General features: G+C 47.8%; 1 protein-coding gene and 1 pseudogene across 1 annotated transcript; one reads left to right on the top strand and one right to left on the bottom strand.

Moving 5' to 3' along the window:
- Window positions 1-404: 404 nt before the first annotated feature.
- LOC136544005 (proton pump-interactor BIP103-like) lies at window positions 405-6388 on the bottom strand (annotated as a pseudogene).
- On the top strand, window positions 6098-27026 carry LOC136541878 (probable NADH kinase). The gene is made up of 5 exons (XM_066534044.1): window positions 6098-6615; window positions 25597-25842; window positions 26022-26102; window positions 26257-26408; window positions 26485-27026. The coding sequence occupies exons 1-5, from the start codon at window positions 6481-6483 to the stop codon at window positions 26861-26863; spliced, it is 993 nt and encodes a 330-aa protein (XP_066390141.1). The 5' UTR covers window positions 6098-6480; the 3' UTR covers window positions 26864-27026.
- Window positions 27027-27198: the final 172 nt, after the last annotated feature.

Raw genomic sequence — 27198 nt, 5'->3', positions numbered from 1 at the left:
AAAACTAAACCAGATGAAGTCTAGCTTTGGCTCAGAGCCGAGATAGGCCAACTTGCCATTTGAGTTTTTTCATTTAACCAAACCTCCAAGGTTTCAAGTAAATAACTTTTTTGCATATAAAAAGTACGAATTCAATGAAAAGGGAAAACCTGAAAGCTTGTATAGCTAAGCATTGGATCCTAATAAAAACAATATTGGAACAAAATTTCGTAGAAGGAAATCTCTTTAGAGTTTGAAGAAAGTAAAAATCAAATATCTTTAACAGTTCCAGTGCATTTTTTCAGTCCTATATCCTTTCCCTTTATTGTTAAAAAATCATGTTATGTCCCTACTTTTCCTGTACTGTTTTCAATCCCTATGTGAGTTACTGAATTCTCTACTCTCTAGCAATTTCTCGTCCAATTTCAATAATCAGGAATCCTCATTCGGCCATCTCTGTCCAGCTGCGGACATTGAGAGAGGAGATGGTCCTCTTCTCATACTCCTCTCTGAAAGCTTTGCTGTTACACCACTGAGCCATGAACTTGTCAAGCTACAATAGTAACAAATGTTTAGTACAGGTACATGTGAGTTCACAAAAAGCCAAGGCATGAGACAACATATAACATTCAAAAAAACACCTGAGCCTTGTGGAGTGCTCCCAGCTCTGTCACCAATCTCCTCGAAGCATAATCTCTAGCTTTAGCCAAAACCGTGCGGTTTTCAATTAAGGACGCATTCTGGATCAAGTGCAGGAGAGTAGCAATGAATTGCCCAACACAAGTACTCTAGACATAACAAGACGAACACTTTGGCAAGTTTATGTTTAATCGGAGCAGGAGTAATGATGTGTTCCTGTTTCTTAGCTCAAGCATAGAAGAAAAACAAAATGATGGGAGTACACATTGGCTTATTCTTTTCATGAGGAATTTTAAAGAGATGTGAACTTACTTCTGCATCACGCACTTTTCTCAGTTCCATCAATGACTCATATGCCTTGTCCTTTCTAGCAGTTGATGCATCTAAATCTTCTTGAATTGATACAATCTCTGTGTCAACAACTCTTAACTCATCCTCTAGACCCTTAATCTTAGATTTGACTGCTTGATGCTCCTTCCTTATTCCATCGAGAGAATTCCTTATTTGACACTGAAGAAATGACCCGTTCCTTTTTTGGCCCTCAAAAAATTTTCGTTCCCTATTTGACACTGAGTTCAACTTTTGTTCCTTCCATGACACTCCGTCGCGTTTTCCATCCGGCCACCGTTAACTGCGCTGTGAAAAGGCGATTTTGCCCCTATGGGCCCCACCACCCTTCTCCTCTCCTCCTCCAGGCAGTCGCCTCACTCCCTCCGTCTCCCCGCAGTCGCGCAGACACGCCCGTCCCTCCCGATGGCGCCCTCCACTCTCTCCCTCTCTCCACTCTCTCTCCCTCCCTCCCTCCAACTCTCCATTCCGAGCCCCTCTCCCTCCCGAGCACGGCGGTGGTCCTCCCTTCCCATGGCGGGGCGGCGCTCCTCCCTTCCCTAGGCGCGGCGGCGCCCCACCCTTCCCTAGGCGCGGTGGCGCCCCTCCCTTCCGCGCTCCTCCCTCTCCTCGATGGCGACCGGCGGTAGACTAGAAGCGGCGACGACGGTGGCGTGGTGGAGCAGGCGGCCGCGACGACGACGGTGGAGTCCGGCGAGATCCGGCCTCGGGGCGCGCGGATCTAGCCTCGGGGCGCGCGGATCCGGCCTCGGGCGACTGGCGGTGGACTAGAAGCGGCGACGACGGTGGCGCGGTGGAGCAGGCGGCCGCGACGACGATGGTGGAGTCCGGCGAGATCTGGCCTCGGGGCTTGCGGATCTGACCTCGGGGCGCGCGGATCCGGCCTCAGGGCGCGCGAATCCACCCACGGATCTGGCGAGCTCGCCGGCGGCAAATCGAGGGCAGGCACGGGCGCGGCAGCGGCTGGATCTGTTGGTGGAGAAGTCGGATTCGGCTCGACGGTGGAGGATGCACCCCGGCGGCGGATCCAGCGAGCGTCGACGGCTGCCCATGGATGGGCTCAGTGGGCCCATGTGTGGCGGGGACGGCCGGCGGCCTTCTCAGGCGGCGCGGCCGTGGACTGGGGGAGGACACGGCGGCCTGGAGGAGAGGAGGGAGAAGGGTGGTGGAGCCCACAGGGGCAAAATCGCCTTTTCACAGCGCAGTTAACGGTGGCCGGATGGAAAACGCGACGGAGTGTCACGGAAGGAATGAAAGTTGAACTCGGTGTCAAATAGGGAACGAAAAATTTTCGAGGGCCAAGAAAGAAACGGGTCATTTCTTCAGTGTCAAATAAGGAATTCTCTCTATTCCATCAATGATCTGAATGTAGATCATCACTACTTTTTTCTTTCTTCAGAAAAATACTTGTAGAAACAAAAGATGAAGTTGCAGTATAATATACATATACTTGCTCTAACTTGGTCCTGCGCGGCCTCATTTCCGTCCACTGTATCTTGGAGCTTAGCTCGAATAGTAGAGTTATAAATGACCTCTGATCTGTTTTTTCAAGGTACTTAATTTCATTGACCAGACATTTCTCCTCACGTAAAGATATACTCTCATGAACTATGCGGTCACTCAACATCTTGATCTATGGAGGTAGAGAGAAAACACATTGTATCATTATTGGCATTGCTGTGGATGCTGAACTGTACACAAATGATTTTGCGAGACACTGTCCAAATATTAACCGAGGTCTTTACAAAATCCAACCGTCTCGGTTAATGCTTGGGATTAACGGAGGCGGTCACTTTTATTAACGTAGTCGGTTACAATTAACCGCCTCATAAAATCGATTTACGGAGATGGTTAAAAAATAACCGCCTCCTAAAACCTATTAACAGATGTGGGCCTTCTAAGAGACCCGCCTCCGAAAATACCTTCATTTTGGGAAAGCCCGACTCCGTAAATACTCCCAAGGCCGAGCCGCAGCCCAATCCTACTAGCTAGCGGGCTTATATAAATTGAGGATTTATGTTTCTCGACCGGATCCCTCACTCTATCAGCCGTAGCCCTCACCCTCTCCGCTCTCTCTCACGCGCCCTCCCCAACACGGATCCCTTGCTCTCTCACGCGCCCTCTCTCTCAGGCGTAGCGGGCCGGCGCGCGCGCCTCCCCTCCTCCCTCCCTCTCTCCCTCCCCTCCCTCGTCGCACGGCCTGGCGGCGCCCTCCTCCCCACGCAGCGGCGCAGTGGGCCGGCGGCGCTCTTCCCGGTGGTGGAGCGGTCGGATCCGGCAGCGGCGCTCCTCCTGGTGGCGGATCCGGCTGTGGAGTGCCCGGATCCAGCGGCGGCGCTCTCCTCCTAGTGGCGGATCCGGCGCGCGACGCTCCTCCTGGTGGTGGATCCGACGGTGGAGTGGCCGGATACGGTGACGACGCTCCTCCTGGTGGCGGATCCGATGGTGGAGCGGCCGGATCCGGCGGCAGTGCTCCTCCTGGTGGCGGATCCGGTGGTGCAGCGGCCTCTCTCACTCGGATCCGGCGGTGGGCCCTCCCCGGCTACAGATCCGGTGGAGGGCGGTCCCGACGAGCGGCAGCATGCACGAGCATATCCTGCAGCTGTGGATGGGCTCGCCAGGCCCGTGGATGGGCTCGGCGGGCCTGACCATGGATTTTTCTTTTTTCTTTTATTTTTCTACGATTAATTGTGACCTTTAGTCTGAGGCGGACGTGATGTCTGCCTCGGTTAATTCATTTTGCCCACCTCGGTTAAGTTTACAGTAGTAGTGTGACAAAGTTTTAAGCCACACCGTTTGCTCAAGCTCTTCAACAGAAGAGCAAAAACCTGCTCGCTATGCCTGCATATCATTGTTTTTAAGAAATATGCCTAAACGGTTTTGAGGCAGTTCCATCTCCTTCAATTTCTCTGCCACAACTTCATTATATTGTTTGTTCTGAGCTGTCAATGGCTTTAGCTCCGAGATTACAGTGGAGCGTTCCATCTGCAAATAAAGGATAAGTTGTGAAATGTGATACAACATGGTTAAAGCATGTGCCTCACTTGTCGAGTAGTCCACTCCCATTGATAACACATTTAGGCCAGAAAGAGAACATACGTCCATTTAAACATGATAATAGGGCATCAAATCTATGTTGATATAAAATGAAGCATCATGCATTAGCAAGGAATATTTTATTACCAGGAGAAACTAAAAACAATACCTTCTTGGCTCTTACAGCCTCAATAATTTTGCTACGAGCTTGGATCTCTTTCTAGAACTTACTTTGAGCATCCATGAGTTTTTCTCTCAACTGAGGATCCTCAGATGAGTGGATCTTGACAAAGTAGAAAACATAAGTAGATTTAGGCCATTCCGTCCCATAGTTTTGTGGCTCCATTTTTTGGTATCTAAACCAAGACAAAAGGGGGATATTCAAACATAAACCAAAAAGAGACACCGTAATGGCACATATATCATTTCACCAACCCAACAAATAGAGGGTCCAGATCAAATCCCATAGGAGAACCAAAACTAGGTCCAATATTTATGTGAATCAACTGTAAAAACTAGGTCATCCATCAAAGCATCTAAATGAATGCTATCACCATCAGCATTGTTTCAAGTGACTATTTATGTCCCATTTGGCATGGCTCCGAACGGTTACAGCTTCTACTGGATCCTAGTGAAACCAAAAATACTGGCTTCATCCAGCTCCTAATTTATTTTAGTAGGAAAGAAAAATGGCTTTACTTGAGAATGACAGTTTAGCAAGGAGTTAGAGCAATTTCGAGCCATGCCATAAGGGGCTTTATTGTACACCTACAAACTAAACATACCAACTCTGGTTCTCCTACCCAAAATTGAAATAAGCTAATCCTACATCCAATTTCCTATCTGGGAGGAAGTCTATTCTATACCAAGCCTGCACATCATACAAATAGGAGCCTGAGCACCACATGCGAATGTTCTCTCCTTTTTAGCGTAAGGAACGAAAGAGTGGCAGGATTGGTTTGTCACCTGGGACCGAGTGGAGCTATGGGCGTGCAAAAGGCTAGATGTTTAGACTGCCATAATCAGGGATTCTTTTTGGGCTTTGTAGTTTGTGTAGTGTCTGGAACTTGGAGACTGAGAAATCCGTGTATGCATTTCTTCTTTCTCTACCTCTCGGCTGGAAACATCAAACGTAGGTAGTTATTCGATACCCTGGACCTTGGCAGTATTGGGTTCAGTTAGAGCTTTTGAAGGCACATCCGCTCAAGATATCTATGTAAATGGTGTGCAATCCGCCATTGCAGATTATACCCTAAATCGGGCAAAATCATGAAACCTGGCAGAGGCGCCTGTTGCTGGTCCTTGGACATGGCTGAGTATACATCCCAGCTCCAAACCTGTTTTTAATGCGTGGTGCAAATACAATTGCAAAGATCAGAGGGTTGGAAAATGTCATTCAATGGGTCACAAACATGTGTTGATTCCCAAATCCCAGAGTCATCCTCGCAACGGATTTTATTTTCAATTCCAATTTAGTAAAAACCTTTGTGACTAAAGGGCATTAAAGCTGCTGAACAAATACTAAAATCCCTTTGATGCAGAGTGGGGGACCGAGAGGGGAGGGGAGGGGAGAGGGGCATGGGGTGTTTGGCCCCATGAGTCCCAATAAGCCTCACCCCAAGAGACTTCTGTCTTTTAATCTCTAGTCCCTATTTTAGTCTCTCCTGTTTAGTTAAAATGGACTAAAATTTAGTCTTTAGTCTCTATTATCATGGAAACAACACAGAGCCTTATAATTTGGGATGAAAGGACTACATCACAAACCACAATTTCTTATACATTATGGGTCTGATTGGTTGCCTGTATAACTCCTTCTCCAAACTAAGGGGATGCAAGTTATTCTGCAATAGTTCTTACTAGTTCTAAATAAAAATAACGGTGGGAACACACTTAGGAGTAGTTTATGACTACGTTCGTTTCTCTTATAATTTATCTTTTTTAGCTTATTTTTTTAACTTTTTTTTAGTCAGAATACTATTTTTCTCCCGTAATAAATGATCACCCACCAAAGGACGTAAAAAAAACTCGGCTTGTTTTTAGCAACCCGTACGTACCAATCTGCAACCTGAGACATCGTGACCTGGGCAATGGGAAGGATCTCGAATTCATTCACCACACGTGGCGTCGAGACTGAAGGCCGGCGCACTCACCTGACCGCGGTCGAGGGGAAAGGAACAGATCGATGGCGCCGTCGCTCTCGCTCCGATCCGGCGGGGGCGGCGGTCGCCGAGTCCGACAACTCGATCTCAAGAGGGGCGCGGGTGGAGTCGGGGCCGTCAGGAGAGGAGCACTTTGGTTGATGGCGGGCCCAGATGTCGGTGAGCGTCTTGCGTAGGTTCCATTCTGGAAGGTTTTCTCGGACGGGTGCCTCCGGAGTCTGGAGCATTTCCGAGGTGCATCCACGGCTCCACCGCGCAAGTAACGAGAAGGCGTCGCCACCACCGCTGCCGCCACGACTCGCCGTCAGACTAGGCTCCTATGGCGCGCCGCCGCGTGCTGCTCTTCCTCAAGCCCTTCGATGTATACCCTCCCCGCCCGTACGTCGGGGCCGCGGCCTCCTCTCCCACCTCTGCGCCCTCGACGCCGCCGCAACCGCGCGCCGCCAGCCCCAAGGTCGCACCTCTCTCTCTCTCTTTCTCTCATGTATTTGATTATGCTGGTCGCCGTTGCTTCCCGAGGACTGGACCGGGGTGCCAGGGTTCTCATATGTTTGGACGGTCCCATATACTATAGGGTCTAAACTGTGGCGGAGTTCACTTCTTCGCGCTTCGATCGTGAAAATCACGCTATAGGGTATAGGTTTCCTTTTCATTAACCTCAATCACAGTGTTGTTCGTTGTGCGGGAGCACGCCTGATCCATTTGAGTTGAGTGAGCAAAAAATGCTCGTCCAAATGGCAGTGGAGTTCAGGTGTTCGTTGAAATGCCTCTACGGATCGTGACCTTTTACTTTTACTTTTTGGTGTCCTGGATAACTAAGATGTGGTGCTAGGCTCCTTGCAGTAGCCATTGCAATAGTACTTGCAAAATGCCGTAGCATGACATTCCATAGGTAACTTGTTGCTTGACATTCCATAGGTAACTTGTTGCTTGGTGAACTGTTGTTGCGGTATTGATCCTTATCTGTTCAGGCCTTTTTTGTTGTATGAGTCTGACATGGTGTTTGCATGCATTATTTTCAGTTACAAAAAGATTCACTTACTCCTGGTCTTATCGGTTATCCCATTTTTTTTTAAAAAATACACTGTAGAAGTTGTTTGTTGCTGGGGGGCTCTCTTTGAACAATCTGAGTGTAGGAGGTACGACCCCGGATACCCATGGCAGATTAAATGGGCTGCGCCGCCAGGGGTGGTTCAGCCCACAAGACGAAGACTTACGTTTCACGGTACTGCTCGGCGTGTACCGCAAGACATCAAGGGCGATATACTGAAGATGCTATGAGATCTGTTAGGATATGTTCAATCCCATGATTCCTGTAATCTGTTATTACTTACCGGTTATCTCCTAGATCTAACCGACTTGTAACGCTACCCCCGGCTATATAAGGCGGGTAGGTGACCCCCTCAAAACACACGCAATATCATACGATAGTCAATACAAATTAATAGACCACAGGAGTAGGGTATTACGTCGTGCAGACGGCCCGAACCTGTCTAACTCTTGTGTCTCTGTTGCCTTCTTATTCTTGATTACGTGCACCACTGCCGATCAATCTACCTTCGTGGGATACCCCTCGGAGGACTGCCGACGATATTCCATTGACAGTTGGCGTGCTAGGTAGGGGTGTGCGTGCTGTTTCCATGACGAACAATATGGTATGTTTTGCAGGCTCTTCGTCCTCTCCAAAGCCCGGCCAGATCTTTATGGTTGGATCGATCTCCTAGGTCATCAATGCTGATGGAGACGGAGATATCATCGAGCCAGTGCAGATCGATTCTGCGCCGACCACACCAGCACCTGCAACAGCAGATCCGATCTCGGAACCACCTCTGAGGTCGTCTTCACCAACAACTCGCCGCCTGCTCTCCTGCTATCCGAGGAAGCAGATTGACAACAACGATCTGATCGCATCCATTGATCAGATCGGCCAGAAGCTCGCCGACTGCCTCTCCCTCGCGGAATCGGCTCTGACTACTCTGGTTCAGTGCCGACCACCCTCCGATTCCGATCTATCGGAGGCTGATCAGGAAACTCCAGGGGTTACGACCGCCATCCATCAAGACGCCCTAAGGGGCAAAATCGTCGACCAGGTGGGAGACATCTATCCTCTCGCCGACCCGACCGCCGACCAGCTCTCGCTGACTGTCAATATGCTGCAAATCGGTCGATGTCCCGAAGCATTCCTCCACACCATCCTGGAGGAAAATCTAGGCTTTGAGTCCTAAGGCTCTACTGAGACTGTCGCCAAAACCGCCACCGTCCAACCTCCTTTTCTCACCCTTTCGTGGAGGTGGGATCTTTAATGTCAGCATCGACAACCCTCCACAGGATGGGGAAACCGATGAGGACCACGCAGCTCGTGTCAACAGAAACGCCAACCGTGCGCAGCGCCGAGCGAATGAGGCCGCCATTGTGCTAGCCAAGGCTGCTCGCAACGGAGAACGGCTCGACTCGCAAGGGAGGCCATGCCCACTTCACCGCAACCTCGACGACGAATTCATCCGTATTGACGGCCACGATGTCTACAAGACCCCAAGCGCCAACTTGGCTGTGGCTGCTAATGAGCTTGCTCGGCTCGAGCAAACGCCAGAGCTCGCCAAGGTCGCTGCAATGCTTAAAGCTGTGCACTGCCAGGTCAACGAGATTCGTCAGGATCAGGGACCTTCCTACTCGACAAGCTCAAATCGCTGATCCGCCGCACCAAGATCCAATCGCCGCCCCGACAGAATTAGTTTCGCCGATCAACATTGTGACGATGACAACCCCTCCAGGGGGAGCTAGGGGGAACCGTATCAACTACCCTCGCCAACACGACCAAGAAGTCGATCAAGATGTCCGAGCACACATCAACCTCCAGGATGCACGACGTCATATCGATGGGCGCCGTCTCTCTCGGCATGAGGAGGAAGTACGCCGGCGTCAAGAATACGAGCAAGAGTTCGGTAATCCGGACGCAGCCCTCCAGCCACTTAATGCCGGCAATGCTGCAGATCCCGACGGTGACGATCCCGAAGGGCCCCGAGCATTCACGAGAGCACTCCGAACACTCCAGTGGCCCCGAGGTTTCAAAATCACCGGGGTCGAACCCTACGAGGGGCGGATGAACCCACACAGTGGCTACAAGCTTATGCCACCGTTGTGCGTGCCGCCGGGGGAGATGACAGTGTCATGGCGAACTATCTTCTCGTCATGCTCACGCCGACCGCAATGAACTGGCTCACGAGCCTCGTCCTAGATTCCATCGAATCTTGAGAACAGTTGAAGAAGGTCTTCACCGACAACTACATGGCTATGTGTACTCGGTCGGGCACCAAGCACGATCTGAATCGTATCTATCAGAAACCGTCCGAGCTCCTCCGTAGATACATCAGATGATTTTTTGAGATGAGGAATTCTATTCTCAACATCGCGGAAGCAGAAGTCATCACCGCCTTTGTCAGAGGACTCCACCGCGTCCTCCGCTCCAAATTCAATCGTAAGCCGCCAAAGGGGATTGGCGAGACGATCACGATCGCCGATCAGTAGCCAACACTGAAGAGGCCGAAGTTCGCTTCAATGAGGATGCGGGCACGCACGGCCCAACTCGCCGCAGCGACGATCGCCCCGACGAACGACGCCACAGTGACCGCCGCTACGACGACCGCGGCCACCATCATGACAGTGGCCGTGACCGGCCGGAAGGGTCTAAAGCTAGTCAGTATCGCCGCCGCCGACTAGACAACATCATCGCCACCATTGACGAACCTCGCGCCAAACGTAACTACGACGAGCAGTATAAGAAAATCCTCGAAGGCCCGTGCCCCCTCCACAAGAACAGCAAGCACAAGATGAAGGACTGCCTGGGTTTGACTAAGGAGTTCTAGGCCAAAAAGAAGGACGACGACAACGACGACGGAGCCAGAGGTCGCCAACCACCCAAGGACAACAATAACGCCTTCCAGGATCACGACAAAGTGGTCGCCACTATCTTCGGGGACCTCGCCACCATCGAGAGCAGAAGAGATCGAAAACTCACCGTCCGTTGGGTGCTCGCCGTCAACACAGAAGACGCTATCATTGACCCCAGCTATCGCCTTTGGTCTGAGGTCCCCATCACCTTCAGCAGGTGTAAGGTCGAGATGGCAGACCAGAGGGGGGTGAATAGTCCTTTCTAAAATTAATCGTATCGGCTAAACGAAACAAGTGCGGAATTAGAACTATTGGTATAACCAAGACTACACCCCTCTATCTATGTTCTCTAGCATCTTCCAAAGATACTAATTAGGCAACTAAGGTGCAGGGCTAGCTAGAGCTCTCCTAACTAATTCTAGGAGCAAAGTCATACAAACCTATGTCACTAGTACTTTAAGCAACAAGGGAGCTCCTACACATGCTAATAAGCAAAAGCATAAAGTCACCTGAGCTCACTAGCAATGCTCAATAACAAGGCAACCAATGCCAAATTAGAGAGCGTAATTACTTAGCTACACAAACTAAACAAAGTGACTAACAAGGTAACACAAACCAAATTAGCCACGCAAGGGAGCCACTTCTATGCTACACAAGCAAGAAGGTAATTAGTAAGCTACGCAAGCTAACTAATTACAAGAGCAAGTACACAAGCACAATGTATATGAAAATAAGTACAAGCTTGTGTAACGAGGATGCAAACCAACGGGAAGGACAAGGTTGACACGGTGATTTTTCTCCTGAGGTTCACGTGCTTGCTAACACGCTAGTCCCCGTTGTGTCGACCGCTCACTTGGTGGTTCGGCGGCTAATTGGCATCACCCGTCAAGCCCGCACGTCGGGCACCACAAGAACCTACCCCGAAAGTGAGGGTAGCTCAATGACACGCTCTACTAGAGTTGCACTTCGTGGCTTCCGCGGGGCGAGCACAATGCCCCTCACAAAGCTCTTCTCCAGAGCACCGCACAAGCTTCTTGCGGGCTTCGACAGAGACCACCACCTAGCCATCTAGGAGGTGGCAACCTCCAATAATAACAATCACCACCGGCTTGCAACTCGATCACCTAGTGCCACTCGATGCAACCTCACGATGTAATCGCACTAGAATCGTTCACTCCTAGCGACGATGCACTGCGTGACCAGAGTCCGGTCCACTCTGTGGGACCTTTCTCATCTCCGTTTCTTCACTGAGTTGATCCACATCAACTCCAACTACATCTCCTTTGTAAATGTGCCAACACCACTAAGTGTACACCACCATGTGTATGCGTGTTAACTTTTCACAACCATTTTTTAAAGAATTAGCCACTCAACTTGTCCCGCCACTCAATCCTAGCGATGATGCAAAGTTAGATCACTCGAGTAGCACTAGATGACCGATATGCAAACAAGTTTGCCCCTCTTGATAGTACGACCATCTATCCTAAACCAGGTCATCAACTTCTCTATATACCTATGACCGGTGAAATAAAATATCCTAGGTTATACATTTGCCTTGCGCATTCCATTCCATCTCCTCCAATGTTAATGCAACACATGCACCAACATGATCAACAATGATATGATCCACTTTATATCATCACGTGATCATATTGGTTCATCGATCTTGACTTCACTTGCTCTTCACCGTTGCCATCGTCCATCGACGCCAAGTCTTGCTCAAGCTTCACCGCCACGCGGTCCATCACTCCAAAGCCTTCGACTTGCCCTTCACGCTTACAACCGGTCCATCAAGCCAAAGTCTTGTCTTGATCTTCTCCACCTTGATCACATGACTCAATGTCATGTCTCATGTGAAATGAGTTTCTTCATCATCACATGTGTAAACTTTACAACATCTCCAAGCCATTTTCACCTTCATGGCATATGTTGTTCACACATATGTACCCGTGGACTAATCACCTGTGTATCTCATATAAAACACAATTAGTCCACCTATGTTGTCATTCAATTACCAAAACAACACAAGGACCTTTTAATCTTTCCCTTTTCGGTAATTGATGACAACTCTACAAAAATATGGAAATTAAGTTCTTGTGGATTCATGTTGCTTGTCCAAGCAATTTTACCATGTGAGAAAGATTTTGGACAAGTACCACAAACCCGAAATGATAGTATTAGCTCCCCCCTACATATGTGCTAGAGTGTTTGTTTTGAAGCTCGCACATATGCATAGATTGAAATTGTGGGAGAGTAATTACTACTAAATGATGCTAAGGTGTATAGAGTAAACCTTTGAAGCATTTACCAATCGGAGTTGTATCTTTAAGTTCATCCTTAGCACCATGGTTAGCTAGATATCACTTGGACATAAAAGCACTAGATAACTCGTGAGATCAACATTAAAAGCAAGGTACTAGCATTACTTTGAAAAGTATACCAAGTGTCGGGTACCATAAAAAGGGGTCCCTTAAGCGAAAACCGAAAAATAGCTTAGACCCTGTCAAAATCAAAGCCAAGACACAACTACTGGCTAACCCCCACCTTGTCCGAGGCTACCGATTCTCCGTCTCGCTCGAGGCCTCGCACGAAAGGCCTCGAACGGGTTACCGATTCTCCGTCCCGCTCGAGGCCTCGCACGAAAGGCCTCGGACGGGCTACCGATTCTCCGCCTCGCTCGAGGCCTCGCACGAAAGGCCTCGGACGGGCTACCAATTCTCCGCCTCGCTCGAGGCCTCGCCCGAAAGGCCTCGGAAGAGGAACCGATTCTTCACCTCGCTCAAGGCCCCGCACGTAAGGCCTCGGACGAGGTACCGATTCTCCGCCTCGCTCGAGGCCGGCTCGGCGACAACCCCGTTGCCTCCGCCTCGACCGATTCCTCTGACAGAACGTCACGTCCAATTAATGCGTCCAACCACTTCCGCGACATCAGCCGGACGACGGCTCGACACAGCAGAGCGGTCGACGAGATGGGAAGACGCATCAACACCATGCCGACCGGGACAGGACGGGGCAGGGGTTACCGGCCGCTGTGCTCGGTACTGTGCCCACAACTGATGTCCGCGCTGCACTGTGCTATCTAACCCCTACTCCAAGAACAACACGGCGTGGGGAGTCAAGTCCGGGTTACTGTAGCCTCGGAATCAGTGTACAGGACCAACTGCTACCTCCGAGCCTTGGCAATCCACTTTAGGGTCTCGGCAGCCTCGGGATTCGCGCCCGCTGAGCTCCCCACGATGGCTCGGCCTCGGTACCAACTGAGCATCGGCTCTTTACGCTGTCGACATACAGCGACCAGCACGTTGTCCGCCATGCCCGGGAGCTCCCACGTCGCACAGGATCGGGCGTGACCGGCGCGTCGCTCCAGTGCATCAAGGACAAAGACCGCTCCTTTGACCATGCCGCCACAGTGATAAGCTATAGGGCTCGGAAACACCGCCTCCGCTCACAGGACGCCGCATAGTAAACGCATGTATCACCCTTGTCCCCCCTTCAACTATAAAAGGGAGAGACCGGGGCCGTTTCTAGAGGAAGACAGACGGACAAAGGGTCGCAGACAAAAGGTAGACTTAGACGCTCAGACGAACACACGCTCTACACTCTGTAACACGCACGTTTCCCCGCTGTCTGAGATCAACATCTCAAGCAATCTACACCGCTCCACGTAGAGACATGGGACTAGCTCCCTCTCTCGCTCTGCTTGTAACCCCCTACTACGAGCACTTCGGTGCAAGGAATACAAGATCGATCTCTCAGACTGAACGTATGGCATCTATCGCCTGAACCAGTATAAACCTTGTGTCTCTTTGCATCACCATTTGGGATTAGGGGCACGCAGTACATTTTCACTAGTTGGTTGAGGGTCCGTCGGTCTAAAACACCGACAGTGTCTAGCTATCATCCTATGCATGCTAGTTATCAAATCATCAAACAAATTCTATAACTAGCATACACCACACAAGTATATATATTGAATTTAAAAACTTATGCAATGCAATCAAGCACATAAATATGCACATATCAAATACAATCAATCAGAGTTCATGAGCTTGCTCCCCCTACTTGTGTGCTTCTCTTGTCCAAGAATTTTGATCCTTTTCTTTTCTTCAATGTTGCTCCCTCTTTGTCCATGTCCTTGTTCAACCTCTACTTCTTTCATATCTTATCTCTCTCCCTTGTATAATCTCAATCTAAAAGTGTCGGTGTTTCGTACAAGCACCGGCAAGTAAATTTATAGTAATGCGCGTTAGGCTCGGATGGTACGCTAAAGGACACAGGATTTATACTGGTTCGGGCGGAACGTCCGTACGTCCAGTTTGCTGCTGCTTGTGTTATTAGCACCGTGAACGGTCTGTAGTAAGGGGTACAAACTGTCGAGAGAGGGACTGGTCCCAAGTCTCTGATGGAAGGATTGAAAGGTGGTCAAGAGCTTCGTAGCCGCTTGAACGTGTGTATATGAGTGCGTTCTATTGTTTTTTTGGGTCCCCTCTTGATGGAGGGAGCGCATCCCCTTTTATAGATGAAGGGGCTGGCTTTACAAGGGTGAGGGCTCCAGGATGCGTACTCTACTTAGTCTTATGGCTCACGTCTACCTGGTCAGGTCCTCCATTCTGATGAGTGCGAAGGAAGATAAGTGCTTACAATGTTGTCGATGTCTCTGTAGGATGTCAGGTTAGTCACAGAATGCTGCCCTGCGCAGTGTATGGGCTGTAGTACAGCGGTTTTGACTTATGAGCCTCCCCCAGCCTTGCTCCGCACGCCTTCTGGTTCCCATGATTCCTTGTTGGGAGAATGCGGGGTCGGGGTCTGGTGTAGCGCCGTGGCCAAGGCCTTCTGACTGGGAGGACCTGGGGGGTCGGGAAGCGGGCGCCGCTCCCCCGGGTCCACAGCGTGGTGACGGAATACCCGTCGTTCATGGAGATAGCAAATCCTTTCCTGGAGCGTAGCGGTTGTCGTATATCTTCGTCGGGTTCCGTGTCTCAGAGCTGAAGGCGGCGCCTACAACTCTACAGGGCGAGGTGCACGCACCTGTAATGCCTTTTGGGTTCTGCGGCGCCCGGAAGGGTCTAAAGCATCAGTCCTGTCGTTCCCTGGCAGTCCTTTTCCTGCCAGGGCGCAGGGTATGGTCCTTGGAGCCATGGTTGACCCGAACGTCTTGTCTCGTCCTGTACCCATCATTACGAGGGATAGATATCGATCAGGGCGAGGCTCGTTCTTGGCCGTCGGGTGAGACGGAGACCAATCCCTATCTCTTGGGCGAGACTAACCCTACCCCTCCGGGATCGGGCGAGGCGGAATCCATCACTCAGCCCTCGGGCGAGACCGAGCCCACCCTAAAGGCGTCGGGCGAGACGGAGATTAGCCTTGAGCCTTTGGGCGAGGCAGGGTTATCTCACAAAGGCATCGGGTGAGGCTGACCCCGTCCCTCCAGGATCGGGCGAGACGGAATTCATCCCTCAGCCCTCGGGCGAGACCGAGCCCACCCTAAAGGCGTCGGGCGAGACGGAGTTTATCCCTCGGCCCTCGGGCGAGACCGAGCCCGTCCCAAAGGTGTCGGGCGAGGCGGAACAGAACTCCTGTCACTCGAACAAGGGATGACACGGCGCCTTTATGCGTCCAGAAGTTTTTCACGTTCGGTGGTTATTGGTTCCACCTTCTGGGGTATCCTGGTATTAGGTCCCCGACAAAAAGCTTCTCAAACTTTCATATCTTTGTACAATCTCTCCCCCTTTGTCATCAATTTCCATAAAAGGTTTGCTTCTCATTGATGTAAAGGTATGCATTTTGGGGTAGATGGTTGAGTCGTGAATCTTGCATTTTTTATGGACATCACTTGATTGTTGGAATGACACTACTTGTAGATACCACTTGTATTTTATGTAGGGCTTCTTGAGATACCACACATAGGATCTTTGATCTTGATATCAATTTGTGGGACACTTCCCCCTATGTGATAGCATGGGTCATCCATTTGATACACTTGAGCTCTTGTAGGTGAGTGATGGATTATTCATTTGATGATTGCTTAAAGTTGAGGATCACTTGTGGAACCGTCGTCTTGCATGATTGATATTATGTATAGATGTGATATTACTTGAAAGAATCTTCTAGTATGGAACCACTTGTTGGATTTTTCAATAAAAATCATTTCTTGAATATTTGCTATTTTCATGAGTACCACTTATAGGATATCACTTGTGAGTTGATCTAGACATCATTTGTAGATTCTTGATGAAATACTTGAGTCTAGATACCACTTGTAAGAAACAAACTAGATATATACATTTGCATTGTTGTCTTGTGCTTGTACTCTTATCACTATCATGAGCTTCTATGGTCGACTTGAATTAGATTGATTTGCCTAAGCTTTCAAGTCCGATTTGAACTAATGATAAGCTTCTTTACACCTCTTGCAAGGGTTATCTTGTCAATGTTGTACTTGTCACTTGTTAGCGATTCAAATTGAGTCAAGCACTTGGATTCACTAGCTCATGAACAAATTCATATACTAACCACTAGATCAAATAATCATTCAAACAATAGTGGTAGGCTATGAATTTAATCATTTCATTTGTTATGCATGATCCTATGAAGCATATACTATATGCACTAACCGCATACTAGTAAGGGATGAAATGATCATGCACATTACAATAATACATTTGCTATGTTGGAGTAGAGGATAGTCACATAAATTTTAATTCATTACTCCAAAAGCAATGTGAAGTCCAATTATAAGCTTGGTGAAGACCAATAAATACCATGTTGAATTTCATTCTTCACCCATATAAAATGAATACCACTTATGATTAAGTACACTTTCTTGTTGTGGTTGGCTTGCTTTATCTTTTGATCTTTACTTGTATGAGAGTATCAATATGAGAATACCACTTGATATATCATGACTAGCTCTTTTTTGGGTGTTGCTTGCTTTTCTCGATCAACCCTTTTGATTGTTTCAACTAAGCATCTCAAATGTTTCTCGGATCATCATTTCCATGTTAGCCTTTCAAGTATCACACTTGGTTCACCTATATATAGGCGGCAAGTCCCTACACTAGGGAGAAGTGACCTCTCTCCAAGAATCATTCTTGATATTCACTTAAAATGACTTGATTGATTGATTCAAGTGATGGACTTAACTTGGCGAGTAACCTTTTCTTTCTTCTTATTTAAGTCCTTTTCTTTCTCCCAAATAATTTTTCATAGGCACTAAAACTTAAACTTCAACTTCATCTTGAGTTCAATCTTGATCTTTCAATTTGATTACCGAATGTGTGTAAAGTACACTCCACAATCAAATAGCCTTGTACTCTTGTCATGCTTTTAGATCATCTTAAAACCAAACTTACGTACCTCAAACACTTGTAAACATGTTTTCAACTTGAGGACCTTTCAATCAAAGTGACTCTAGATCAATCCAACATTTGTCACTTTTCTGACAGATTTTGTACCATTCAAAGAAATAAGCATATCTCCCAAAGTACAAATACAAATACCACTAAATTTGGTGGAGGTGTGCAATACTAAGTTACATAGCAGCTGTAAAAATTTTAGCTTCATTTGACTTCTAAATTGCTACTAGATTTTAATTCTTTCACCATTGCTACATGTTGAAAACAGCTGCACTATAGCTGACAAGATCCACTCCAAAATCGAAGCATTTATTATCCAATTCTCATAAAAATTGTACAACATCTTATACCATAAGTCTAAAGAATATACACCAATTTTTATGCCAATCCAATAAGTGTTAATTACTCAAACATGGCTAATGCTTCGGGAGAGAGTTATCGAGCATCGCTTGAGAGCAATAACGCGGGTCTCTATGAACCAATTAGGTTTCATGCCCGGAAGGTCAACCATAGAAGCCATTTTCTTAATAAGACAAGTTATGGAGCAGTATAGGGAGAAGAAGAAGGACCTACACATGGTTTTTATTGACTTGGAGAAGGCTTATGATAAAATACCAAGGAATGTTATGTGGTGGGCTTTGGACAAACATAAAGTCCCAACGAAGTACATTGGGCTCATTAAGGACATGTATAGCAATGTTGTGACTAGAGTTCGAACAAGTGATGGAGACACGGATGACTTCCCAATTAGGATAGGACTACATCAAGGGTCAGCTTTGATGCCTTATTTGTTTGCTTTAGTGATGAATGAGGTCACAAGGGACATACAAGGGGACATCCCTTGGTGTATGCTTTTCGCGGACGATGTAGTGCTAGTTGATGAAAGCCGAACAGGAGTGAATCAGAAACTGGAGTTATGGCGGGAGACTTTGGAGTCCAAAGGTTTTAGACTTAGTAGAACTAAAACTGAGTATATGAGATGTGACTTCGGCACTACTACTCGGGAGGAGGAAGATGTTAGTTTGGAAGGTCAAGTAGTGCCTAGGAAGGATATCTTTCGATATTTATGATCAATGCTACAGAGGAACGAGGATATTGATGAAGATGTTAGCCATAGAATCAAAGCAGGGTGGATGAAGTGGCGGCAAGCGTCTTGTGTCCTATGTGACAAAAGGGTACCCTAGAAGTTAAAAGGCAAGTTTTATAGGACGGCGATTAGACCTGCTATGTTGTATGGTGCAGAATGTTGGTCTACGAAAAGACGACATATTCAACAGCTAAGTGTCGCGGAAATGCGTATGTTGCGTTGGATTTGCGGTCATACAAGAAGAGATCGAGTTCGGAACGATGATATACGTGAGAGATTAGGGGTAGCGCCAATTGAAGAAAAGCTTGTCCAACACCGGTTGAGATGGTTTGGATATGTGCAACGGAGACCTCTAGATGCACTGGTGCGTAGTGGAATCCTAAGTCAGGATAGTAACGTGAAGAGAGGCAGAGGAAGACCGAAGTTGACTTGGGTAGAGGCAATAAAAGGAGACTTGAAAGGATGCAATATACCCAAAGACTTAGCCATAGATAGGAGTGCTTGGAAGACAGCTATTCACGTGCCTGAACCTTGATTGCTTCTGTTGGGTTTCAACTCTAGCCTACCCCAACTTGTTTGGGACTTAAAGGCTTTGTTGTTGTACTCAAACATGGCTAAGATCATAGCTCACTCAGATTTTCAATATAGGACATATTTCAATCACTTGAGCTATACTTCATCAAATATGAATCAAACTTGAAATTAACTTTTTTTAATACTTCCATAAGACATATATCCATTCAAACCACTTACTAAAAGTAATCTCATGAATTTATCCAACATAAATCAATCTAAACTTGACTACTAATCAATTATCCGTTCAATCATCTCATAGCAAGTAACATTACAAATTTATTCAATTCAATCAACTCATATGCACCCAAATAAAATAATCAATAGGAGATATACCTTGATTACCTCATGATCATCCAACTAGCAACCTTTAACTTAATTATTTGCAAGTCATCAAATATCTCCAAAGAGTCACCAACAACTTGAATTATAGCACTTGTATGTTAATAGCATATTTAGACTTCACTCAATTTTCTCTTGGCATTGGATTTGGATGTGCACTAAGCTTCATAACTTGATTCAACATATGATGAACAATGTAAGATCAATTGAATGAAGTCTCCAATGCCGATGGTACCTACAAACAATCATCCACTTTTTTATGGTACCCAAATAATTTTGGGTCCTCTCAAGTTAGGTGCAACATACTTAGGCAACGCTTTAGTATGAGTAGCGGGATGTTTTGCAATAGCAACAATAGAGATACCATTACCATCATTTCTAAGCACATTATTATTAACAATTGAAATAGGCTTAGAAATGTCACCTAGGGGATATGAATGTGCCATGTGTCCCCTTTTTCGGCATAAGTAGCACTTTCTTTTTGCTTGAGCCTTCTCTTCTTTGCTCATGTGGTGCTTTTTATTGCCTTGCCTCTCATGGATTGCTTGAGCCATCTTCTCAGGCTTGGTAGGACACTTACAGGCAAAGTGTCCCACACTTTCACACTTGAAGCACTTAATGTGAGCATAATCTTTCTTCTCATCTTCATTCTTGCTTATCATCTTGGCATCTTGAGTTTGCATTGGATGCCTTGCCTTTCCACCACTTCTTGTTTTCTTATTCTTTATCATCAAATCACCACTATCTTCATGGTTGATCTTGATTTGAACTTGGTGTGTCTTCTCTTGCTCAACTTGTGGCTTTAGTTGGGGCTTCGCTTGTTGCTTCACCAATTACTTGGTTGGGCACATTGAAGTAAGATGACCCCAAATGCGGCACTTGAAGCATTTTACATGCCTTAGCCTCTCTTCTTCTCTTCAACTTGAGCTTTTTTTCATTGGGGCAACCATTTGCAAGATGTCCCACTTCATGGCACTTGAAGCATATGAAATAAGAGAGCTTCTCTTGTTTTTGCTTCTTTATCTCTCTTTCATATCTTCTCTTGCCCCATCTTTTGTCCTTGATCTTGTTCTTGTTGAAGCCAATGCCACTTATGTCATTGCGGCTTTCTTGATGATTGACTTTGCTAGTCTTGAAGTCGATGCCACTCTTGTCACCAAAGTTTCTTTAAGTCTTCAACATATGCTCAAAGGTGACTTGAGAGTTGTAGCACCTCTCTAACTTGTTGCTCAATTTCTTCACTTATTCATTAATCTCATTGTTCTCCTTCAAAATGTTAGTCTCACAAGACATAGAAGTAGAACAAGCATCTATATGTGAAGAGTATGGCATACTAATAAATCATCACAAGAGGTGGATACATGCTTCTTGCCTACATCACAAGGGTTAGCAATAATATGTGATTGATCAATTGACACATGTGATGAACTCTCATTATTTTTAAGTTTTTTGGTAAACATTTTAATGAGAGAAGCATGTTGTTCTAATAATTCATCATGAGATGCAAGTAGTGTCTCATGATTCAATTTAAGCTCATCATGTGAAGATTTATAAGCATCAAGTAAGTCTTTATGTTCTTCACAAGAGTTCTTTAGAAATGAGTTTTCATTTTCTAATTTCAATATTTTAGTTTTCTCATTTTCTAAAGACATGGTCATGCTAACAAGTCTACTAACAAACTCATCATATGAATCAACATGATCAACCACATTATCATTTAATACCTTGGTGTCACCTTGTGATATGAGACAATGTGGTGTGGTTGGAGAGCATGTAGTAGCATCTTCATCATGGCTTGAGCATGAACCATCATCACCATCAAGTGTGCAATGGGTAGCATCATCACTTACAACACTTGTGGCATCATCATCAACCTTGTCAGGTGAACTTGTAGTTGATCAATCATCATCATCACAGTGGTGCGCCCCAGCTCTGCATCTCGCTCTACAAACGTAACGATCGACAACAACATCAAGACTGTTCGGCAATGCAGAACAAATTCACTGATCCGCAGTACCTTTCTTCTGTTCGGAGATGTTTTTCAGCTGCTCAGTGGTGCGCCCCAGCTGCTCGGAGACGCTTTTCAGCTGCTCGGAGGTGTGCTCCAGCTGCTCGGAGACGGTCTTCAACTGCTCGGATAAGATGTCCTTTTGGTACTCCAGGTCCTTGGTGTTTGATTCAGCAAGATTCCTTTCGCGCTGGGCCCTCTGGACGTTCTTCTCCATCAGTTTCATCGCCTCCTTCAGCTTCCCGTTCTCCTCGGCGAGGGGCTCCGTCCTTTTGATCAACTGCTACCGTTGTACGGCAGTTTGCGCTATGCCCTGCAAAGCACCAAGATTATAAAGGACCATAGTCTCCAACACCAAAGACGGACACCGCTAACGCAATACTAACCTCAATTTGCTTCATAGCTGTGGAAAGGGTGGACTGTAGCCTCTTCACCTCCCTGGTGGTGTCCTCCTCTTCCACGACCACAACTTTCCCCACTCGCTTGCGGAAGATGCGGACGGTTTGAGATCGTGATCCTTCATGCTCAATCTCCTCGACCTCGTCCTCTTCCTCCACAGCTGGTGGCGCTCCCTGGGGGCTCGGTGGTCGCATAGAGCGACCGACCACGCCCTGCGGCATCTCAGGGCGCGCCGCCTGCTCCTCCGACGCTGCCGGCCTCTACGCCCCCAATTCTGGCACGTCGTCGGCAGCTCCTGCTCCCGCCTTCGAAGACTCGGCGGCTCTCGCCATTGCTCCTGGCGTCTCCGTCGACTCGCTTGTCATTGTCGCTGACCGCTCTCCACCTCCAACTTCATCAGCAGCGGTGGTCGAATCCTCCGCAAACCGACGAGCGCCCGGGGACTCTGGGACGGAGTCTGCCCGCAATGTCTCCCCCGGCTGCTCACCAGTCTGGCCTGAGGATTTAGATCCTCCGCGCGCCCCGTTCTGCATCAGATTAGCTCATCGATCACCGCAACTATAAAAATCGGATAGCTACCGATCCCAAGGCAAAGATACTTACACATCAGCTTCCCGATAAATGGTTCTGAACCGGCGTTGCCTCCCCGAGCACCCAGGCACTGCTCTGGGGTCGACCCGCGTGTCCTTGGCTGGAGGTCTTGCGGTCCCCGCCGTCGGCGTCTCCTCTGCCTGCTGCTCGGGGACTTCTTTCCCTCCCTTCGATTGCACCTCCGTGCGCATGTTGCGCGATGACGCTTTAGTGCTCAGAGGGGGAGCTACTGGAGCCCTGTCATCGTCCGACCACTCGGATATCGCCGCACTCTGCGTCCAAGCGGTCTGACCGTCGCCAAATGAGATGCCGACCGGCTTGTGGGGAGCTACATCCGCCGTTCTTCTCTTCTTTCGGGCCGGCTCATCTTTCGCCACCCTTTTCCCCCGAACTTTCTCCGATACCGAGGGGGGGACTCTCCTTCTGACCAGCACCTTCGCCTCCGGATTCGGACGAGGTGCTGACGGCACCTTCCTCCGGCTGAGTGGTCGGCCTGGCGTTCACTGCCTTCGGCCAATCGCTCGTCGGCACGCCCGAGAAGTACGCCGCCCATTCCTGCCAATGGATCTTTCAACAAGCGAATTAGTCCACTGCTTAGCACCGGCATGGGATAAAAAGCACCAGTAACAACAGTCGAGATTTTTACCTGAGGAGGTGGGTTCGTGCAGTTGAAGGGTTTCGGCTGCCCCGGCACGGTGTACGACACGTTTGGAGCGAATAGTTCAGCGGCCCGGTGTAGCACAACCTCCTTCGCCAGGTTCTCCGTCCTCTCTCAGGTGCCGTCAGTATCTCCTTTGAAGTCAAAACCCGGATGAGCCCTCTCCTTTCAGGGCTGGACACGGCACAGTATGAAGTTCACCGCCACCACCACTCCGCTCATCTTCATGCCCCTTATTAGCTTGAGGAGATCCTTCACCTGTTCCATATCGGCACTGGTCGGTTTCTCCGACCAGCTCCTTTGATTCTCCAGAATCTGGTCGACATCGCATCGGATGGCATGATCACTTTGCTTCATATAGAACCACCTGGTATTCCCTCCCTTCAGCGAGGTATTCAGTGGCACAGGAATGTATTCGCCCGCCATCCCGTCGCGGAGCTGTAGATACACACCGTCGACAACTTTGGAACCGCCCCCCCCCCCCCCCCTTTCTTCTTCAGCCAGAAAAAGTGTCGGAAGAGATTGAAATGGGGAAGAATGCCAAGATACACCTCGCAAAAGTGGATAAACACAAAAATGTGCAAAATAGTGTTCGGATGAAGATTACACAAGCTCACTCCCCAATACTCCAACAGATCCCGCAAGAAAGGATGTACAGGAAGCCCTAATCCACGCCAGAAATAATCTTCGAATACAACGATTTCATCGATGTGTGGCATCGGATAGGGCTCATCGTCGGCCGAACGCCATCTGGCGGTGACACGGTCAGGAAGAATGCCCGCCCCCACCATCTTGTTGAGCTCTGTCTCCCCCATGAGTGACGGTACCCATTCCTTGTTACGGCTCGTCCCGGCGGCCGCCTTCTTCGCGTTACCACCTCCCCTCTTCGGCGCCATCCCTCAGATCTGGAGTGCGTGTGAATGCGAACGGGGGAGCGCGAGGGCAAGGAGGAAGACGAAGTGGCGGAGTGGCAAAGGTGGGAGCGCGGAGTGTGGCGACGCAGTTATAAAGACACCCAACCTACTTTTCGCATTCAAGGGTTTTTGGGAAACCGCACCATGCTAATTTGTGTCCTTCCGAATTCTCCAAAGCGGCATGGTGGGCTGTTATCTGGGCTTCCGCGCAACTGCGGTCCATATCGTCCATTTTTCGACGCAACTTGGTACTGCACACCAATTATTCGTCGACCACTCCGCAATACCATCAAGGCTCAGTAATTTCTACTGTACAGTCATTGCTTCGGCTTTTTCTCCACGATTTGAGTAATCGGCACTTTTTGATTTATCCGAGATTTTCACTTGTGGCTCGGGGACTACATCATCATTATGATTCGATTTCTCACCATACTGGGGACTTTTGTTTCTGACCCTGGCACCACATGACAACGTCACCTACTGTCAGGCTCGGGGACTAAGTGGGCACACTTCACCTTGCGGTGAATGTGCACTTTTCATTTCAGGGCTCAGCCCGTGGACTGGTTGCCTGCTCGGCTGGTCTTCTGCCTTTCTTCTACTTTCTGGACCCTGGCACCACGTGACCACATCACCTACTGTCAGGCTCGGGGACTAAGTGGGCACACTTCACCTTGCGGTGAGTGTGTTTTCTTTAATCTGGAAGACTTCGTGCCCCCTGAAGTTGAAGAAGATTATCTCCTTTTCTCGTGGTCGGACTCTAAGTGGGCACACTTGGTCCACTGCGAGGAAATTTTCGATTTTGAACTTGAGCTCCTTACATCCTTCTGGCAAGTCTTACTTGGGTAAGCCCGTCCTCGGCCGGATAGTTAAGCTGGTCGGTTACGGTCCACAACTGCTCGGCGACTCATTAGGGTGGTCGGACCATGAGTCTGACTGCTTGGCTTTGTTTACACCTGCTTGGATAAGCTCAAGACGGCATTGCATAGCGGATGCAAGGCGCTCAAGGACTAGTTGTAGGGGGTACGACCCCGGATACCCACGGCAGACTACATGGGCTACGCCGCTAGAGGTGGTCAAGCCCACAAGACGAAGACTTACGGTGCATGGTACTGCTCGGCGTGTACTGCAAGACGTCAAGGGCGATATCCTGAAGATGCTACGAGATCTGTTAGGATTTGTTCGATCCCATGATTCCTGTAATCTGTTATTACTTACCGGTTATCTCCTAGATCTAATCGACTTGTAACCCTACCCCCTGGCTATTTAAGGCGGGTAGGTGACCCCCTCAAAACACACGCAATATCATACGATAGCCAATACAAACCAACAGACCACAGGAGTAGGGTATTACGTCATGCAGACGGCCCGAACCTGTCTAACTCTTGTGTCTCTGTTGCCTTCTTGTTCTTGATTACGCGCACCACTGCCGATCAATCTACCTTCGTGGGATACCCTCGGAGGACTGCCGACGATATTCCGTCGACACTGAGCTATCTAGTCTGTAATTTAACTGCAGTTTCCCCCTCCCCCCTTGACTTATTTCAATACTGCAGATACTTTTTTATATGGATTAAGGAAACTTACCATTCCTTCTATCACCATCTTGGTTTGCCTTTGCAGATCCTGAGCTATCTGGATGATAGGTGCAGAGTTCACAAGGACACAATTGATCTCTGCCAGAGTGTCTTACAACGCAAATCCCTTGACTGGATTTCTGTGCAGCGCAATGATTTGTGTCAGCCAATACGTGATGTGGATCTTGTAATTGCTGTCGGTGGCGATGGCACCCTTCTCCGGGCTAGCCATTTTTTGGATAGCTCAGTTCCTATATTGGGTGTTAATTCAGATCCTACTTGTACTAAGGAGGTCAGTTGTTTATCCTTTTCTAACTCAGAAGTCTCGTAGCTTGAAACCAGTGAGGTACAATATTCATATCATAACCAGTATGTTATTAGCTGGTTGTTTACTTGTGAGCAGACTGGCCTTTATATTTGTGCCTCATCAGGTCTTGTTATAATTCTGTAGCTCATAATAGCCTCATGCAGGTTGACGAGCTAACTGATGAATTTGATGCAAGGAGGAGCACAGGGTATCTTTGTGCAGCTACTGCAGGAAACTTTGAACAGGTTATTTTATCTGCAAAATGTTCTCACTTTATTATTTGTTTCAAGGACATTGGACTAAAATCCATGCTCATTCTACTTCTTTGTAGAATTGTATCATTAATGGATTTTTATATGATCTCAAATTCCATTTCGACTGAACTTGCCATACTCCCAGATACTTGATGCAACGCTTGATGGCAGTAGGCGCCCTTTGGAGCTGTCAAGGATATCGGTGAAACTAAATGGAATTCAGCTGCCGACTTATGCTCTGAATGATATATTGGTGTCACACCCTTGTCCAGCAAGTGTGTCACGCTTCTCATTTAGGTATTTTGTCTGAGTTTCCTTATAAATTCATTTTCCTTTCAAATGTGATCAATCCTGATTAGTATTGCCATCTCAGGAAAAGGAACAATACGGGAGAGAACTCGCGTTTAATTAATTGTAGATCAAGCGGTCTGAGGGTCTCAACAGCTGCTGGATCAACTGCTGCCATGCTATCAGCTGGAGGATTTATGATGCCATTATCAAGCTGTGAGCTTCAGTATATGATAAGGGAGCCGATTTCTCCAACGGATGCCGACAAACCAATGCTCCATGATTTTCTAAAGCAAGAGCAACACATGCTTGTTGTATGGTACAATCAAGAGGGTGCTGTTTATGTTGATGGTTCACATGTAGTGCATTCAATTCAGCATGGGGACTCACTTGAGATATCCTCAGATGCTCCGACCTTAAAAGTTGTTTTGCCAGAATATTTGCTAAAGAAGGCACCTGAATAGTGAAATAACAATGTTTTTTGTGATGTTCCTTATCGATTTAATATGATATAGGAGTTATTTGGTGCTTAAGCGGTATCAATTCATGTTCATGTAGTGACTGACAGTTAAATGCTATCAGATGAAGCATTAATGACAAATTTGTGAGGTTTTATTTGTAAATAAAAGCAAAAGAAGGGTCAGCAGAGACAATAGGGACCTTCCAGTGCTGTACCATGGTCAGCATTTTATAGTCCCATTGAATTTGAAGCGGATGCTACTAAAATGCTTATGACTTACAGGATTAGACATTAGTACGCTACTTGGTATTTGCATTGCACTGTTGATACTTGATACAG

The sequence above is a fragment of the Miscanthus floridulus genome, chromosome 3 (assembly GCF_019320115.1).
Source record: "Miscanthus floridulus cultivar M001 chromosome 3, ASM1932011v1, whole genome shotgun sequence".
Lineage (NCBI taxonomy): Eukaryota > Viridiplantae > Streptophyta > Magnoliopsida > Poales > Poaceae > Miscanthus > Miscanthus floridulus.
Note: the sequence above shows the minus strand (reverse complement) of the source record. Positions and strands in the feature narration are given on the sequence as shown.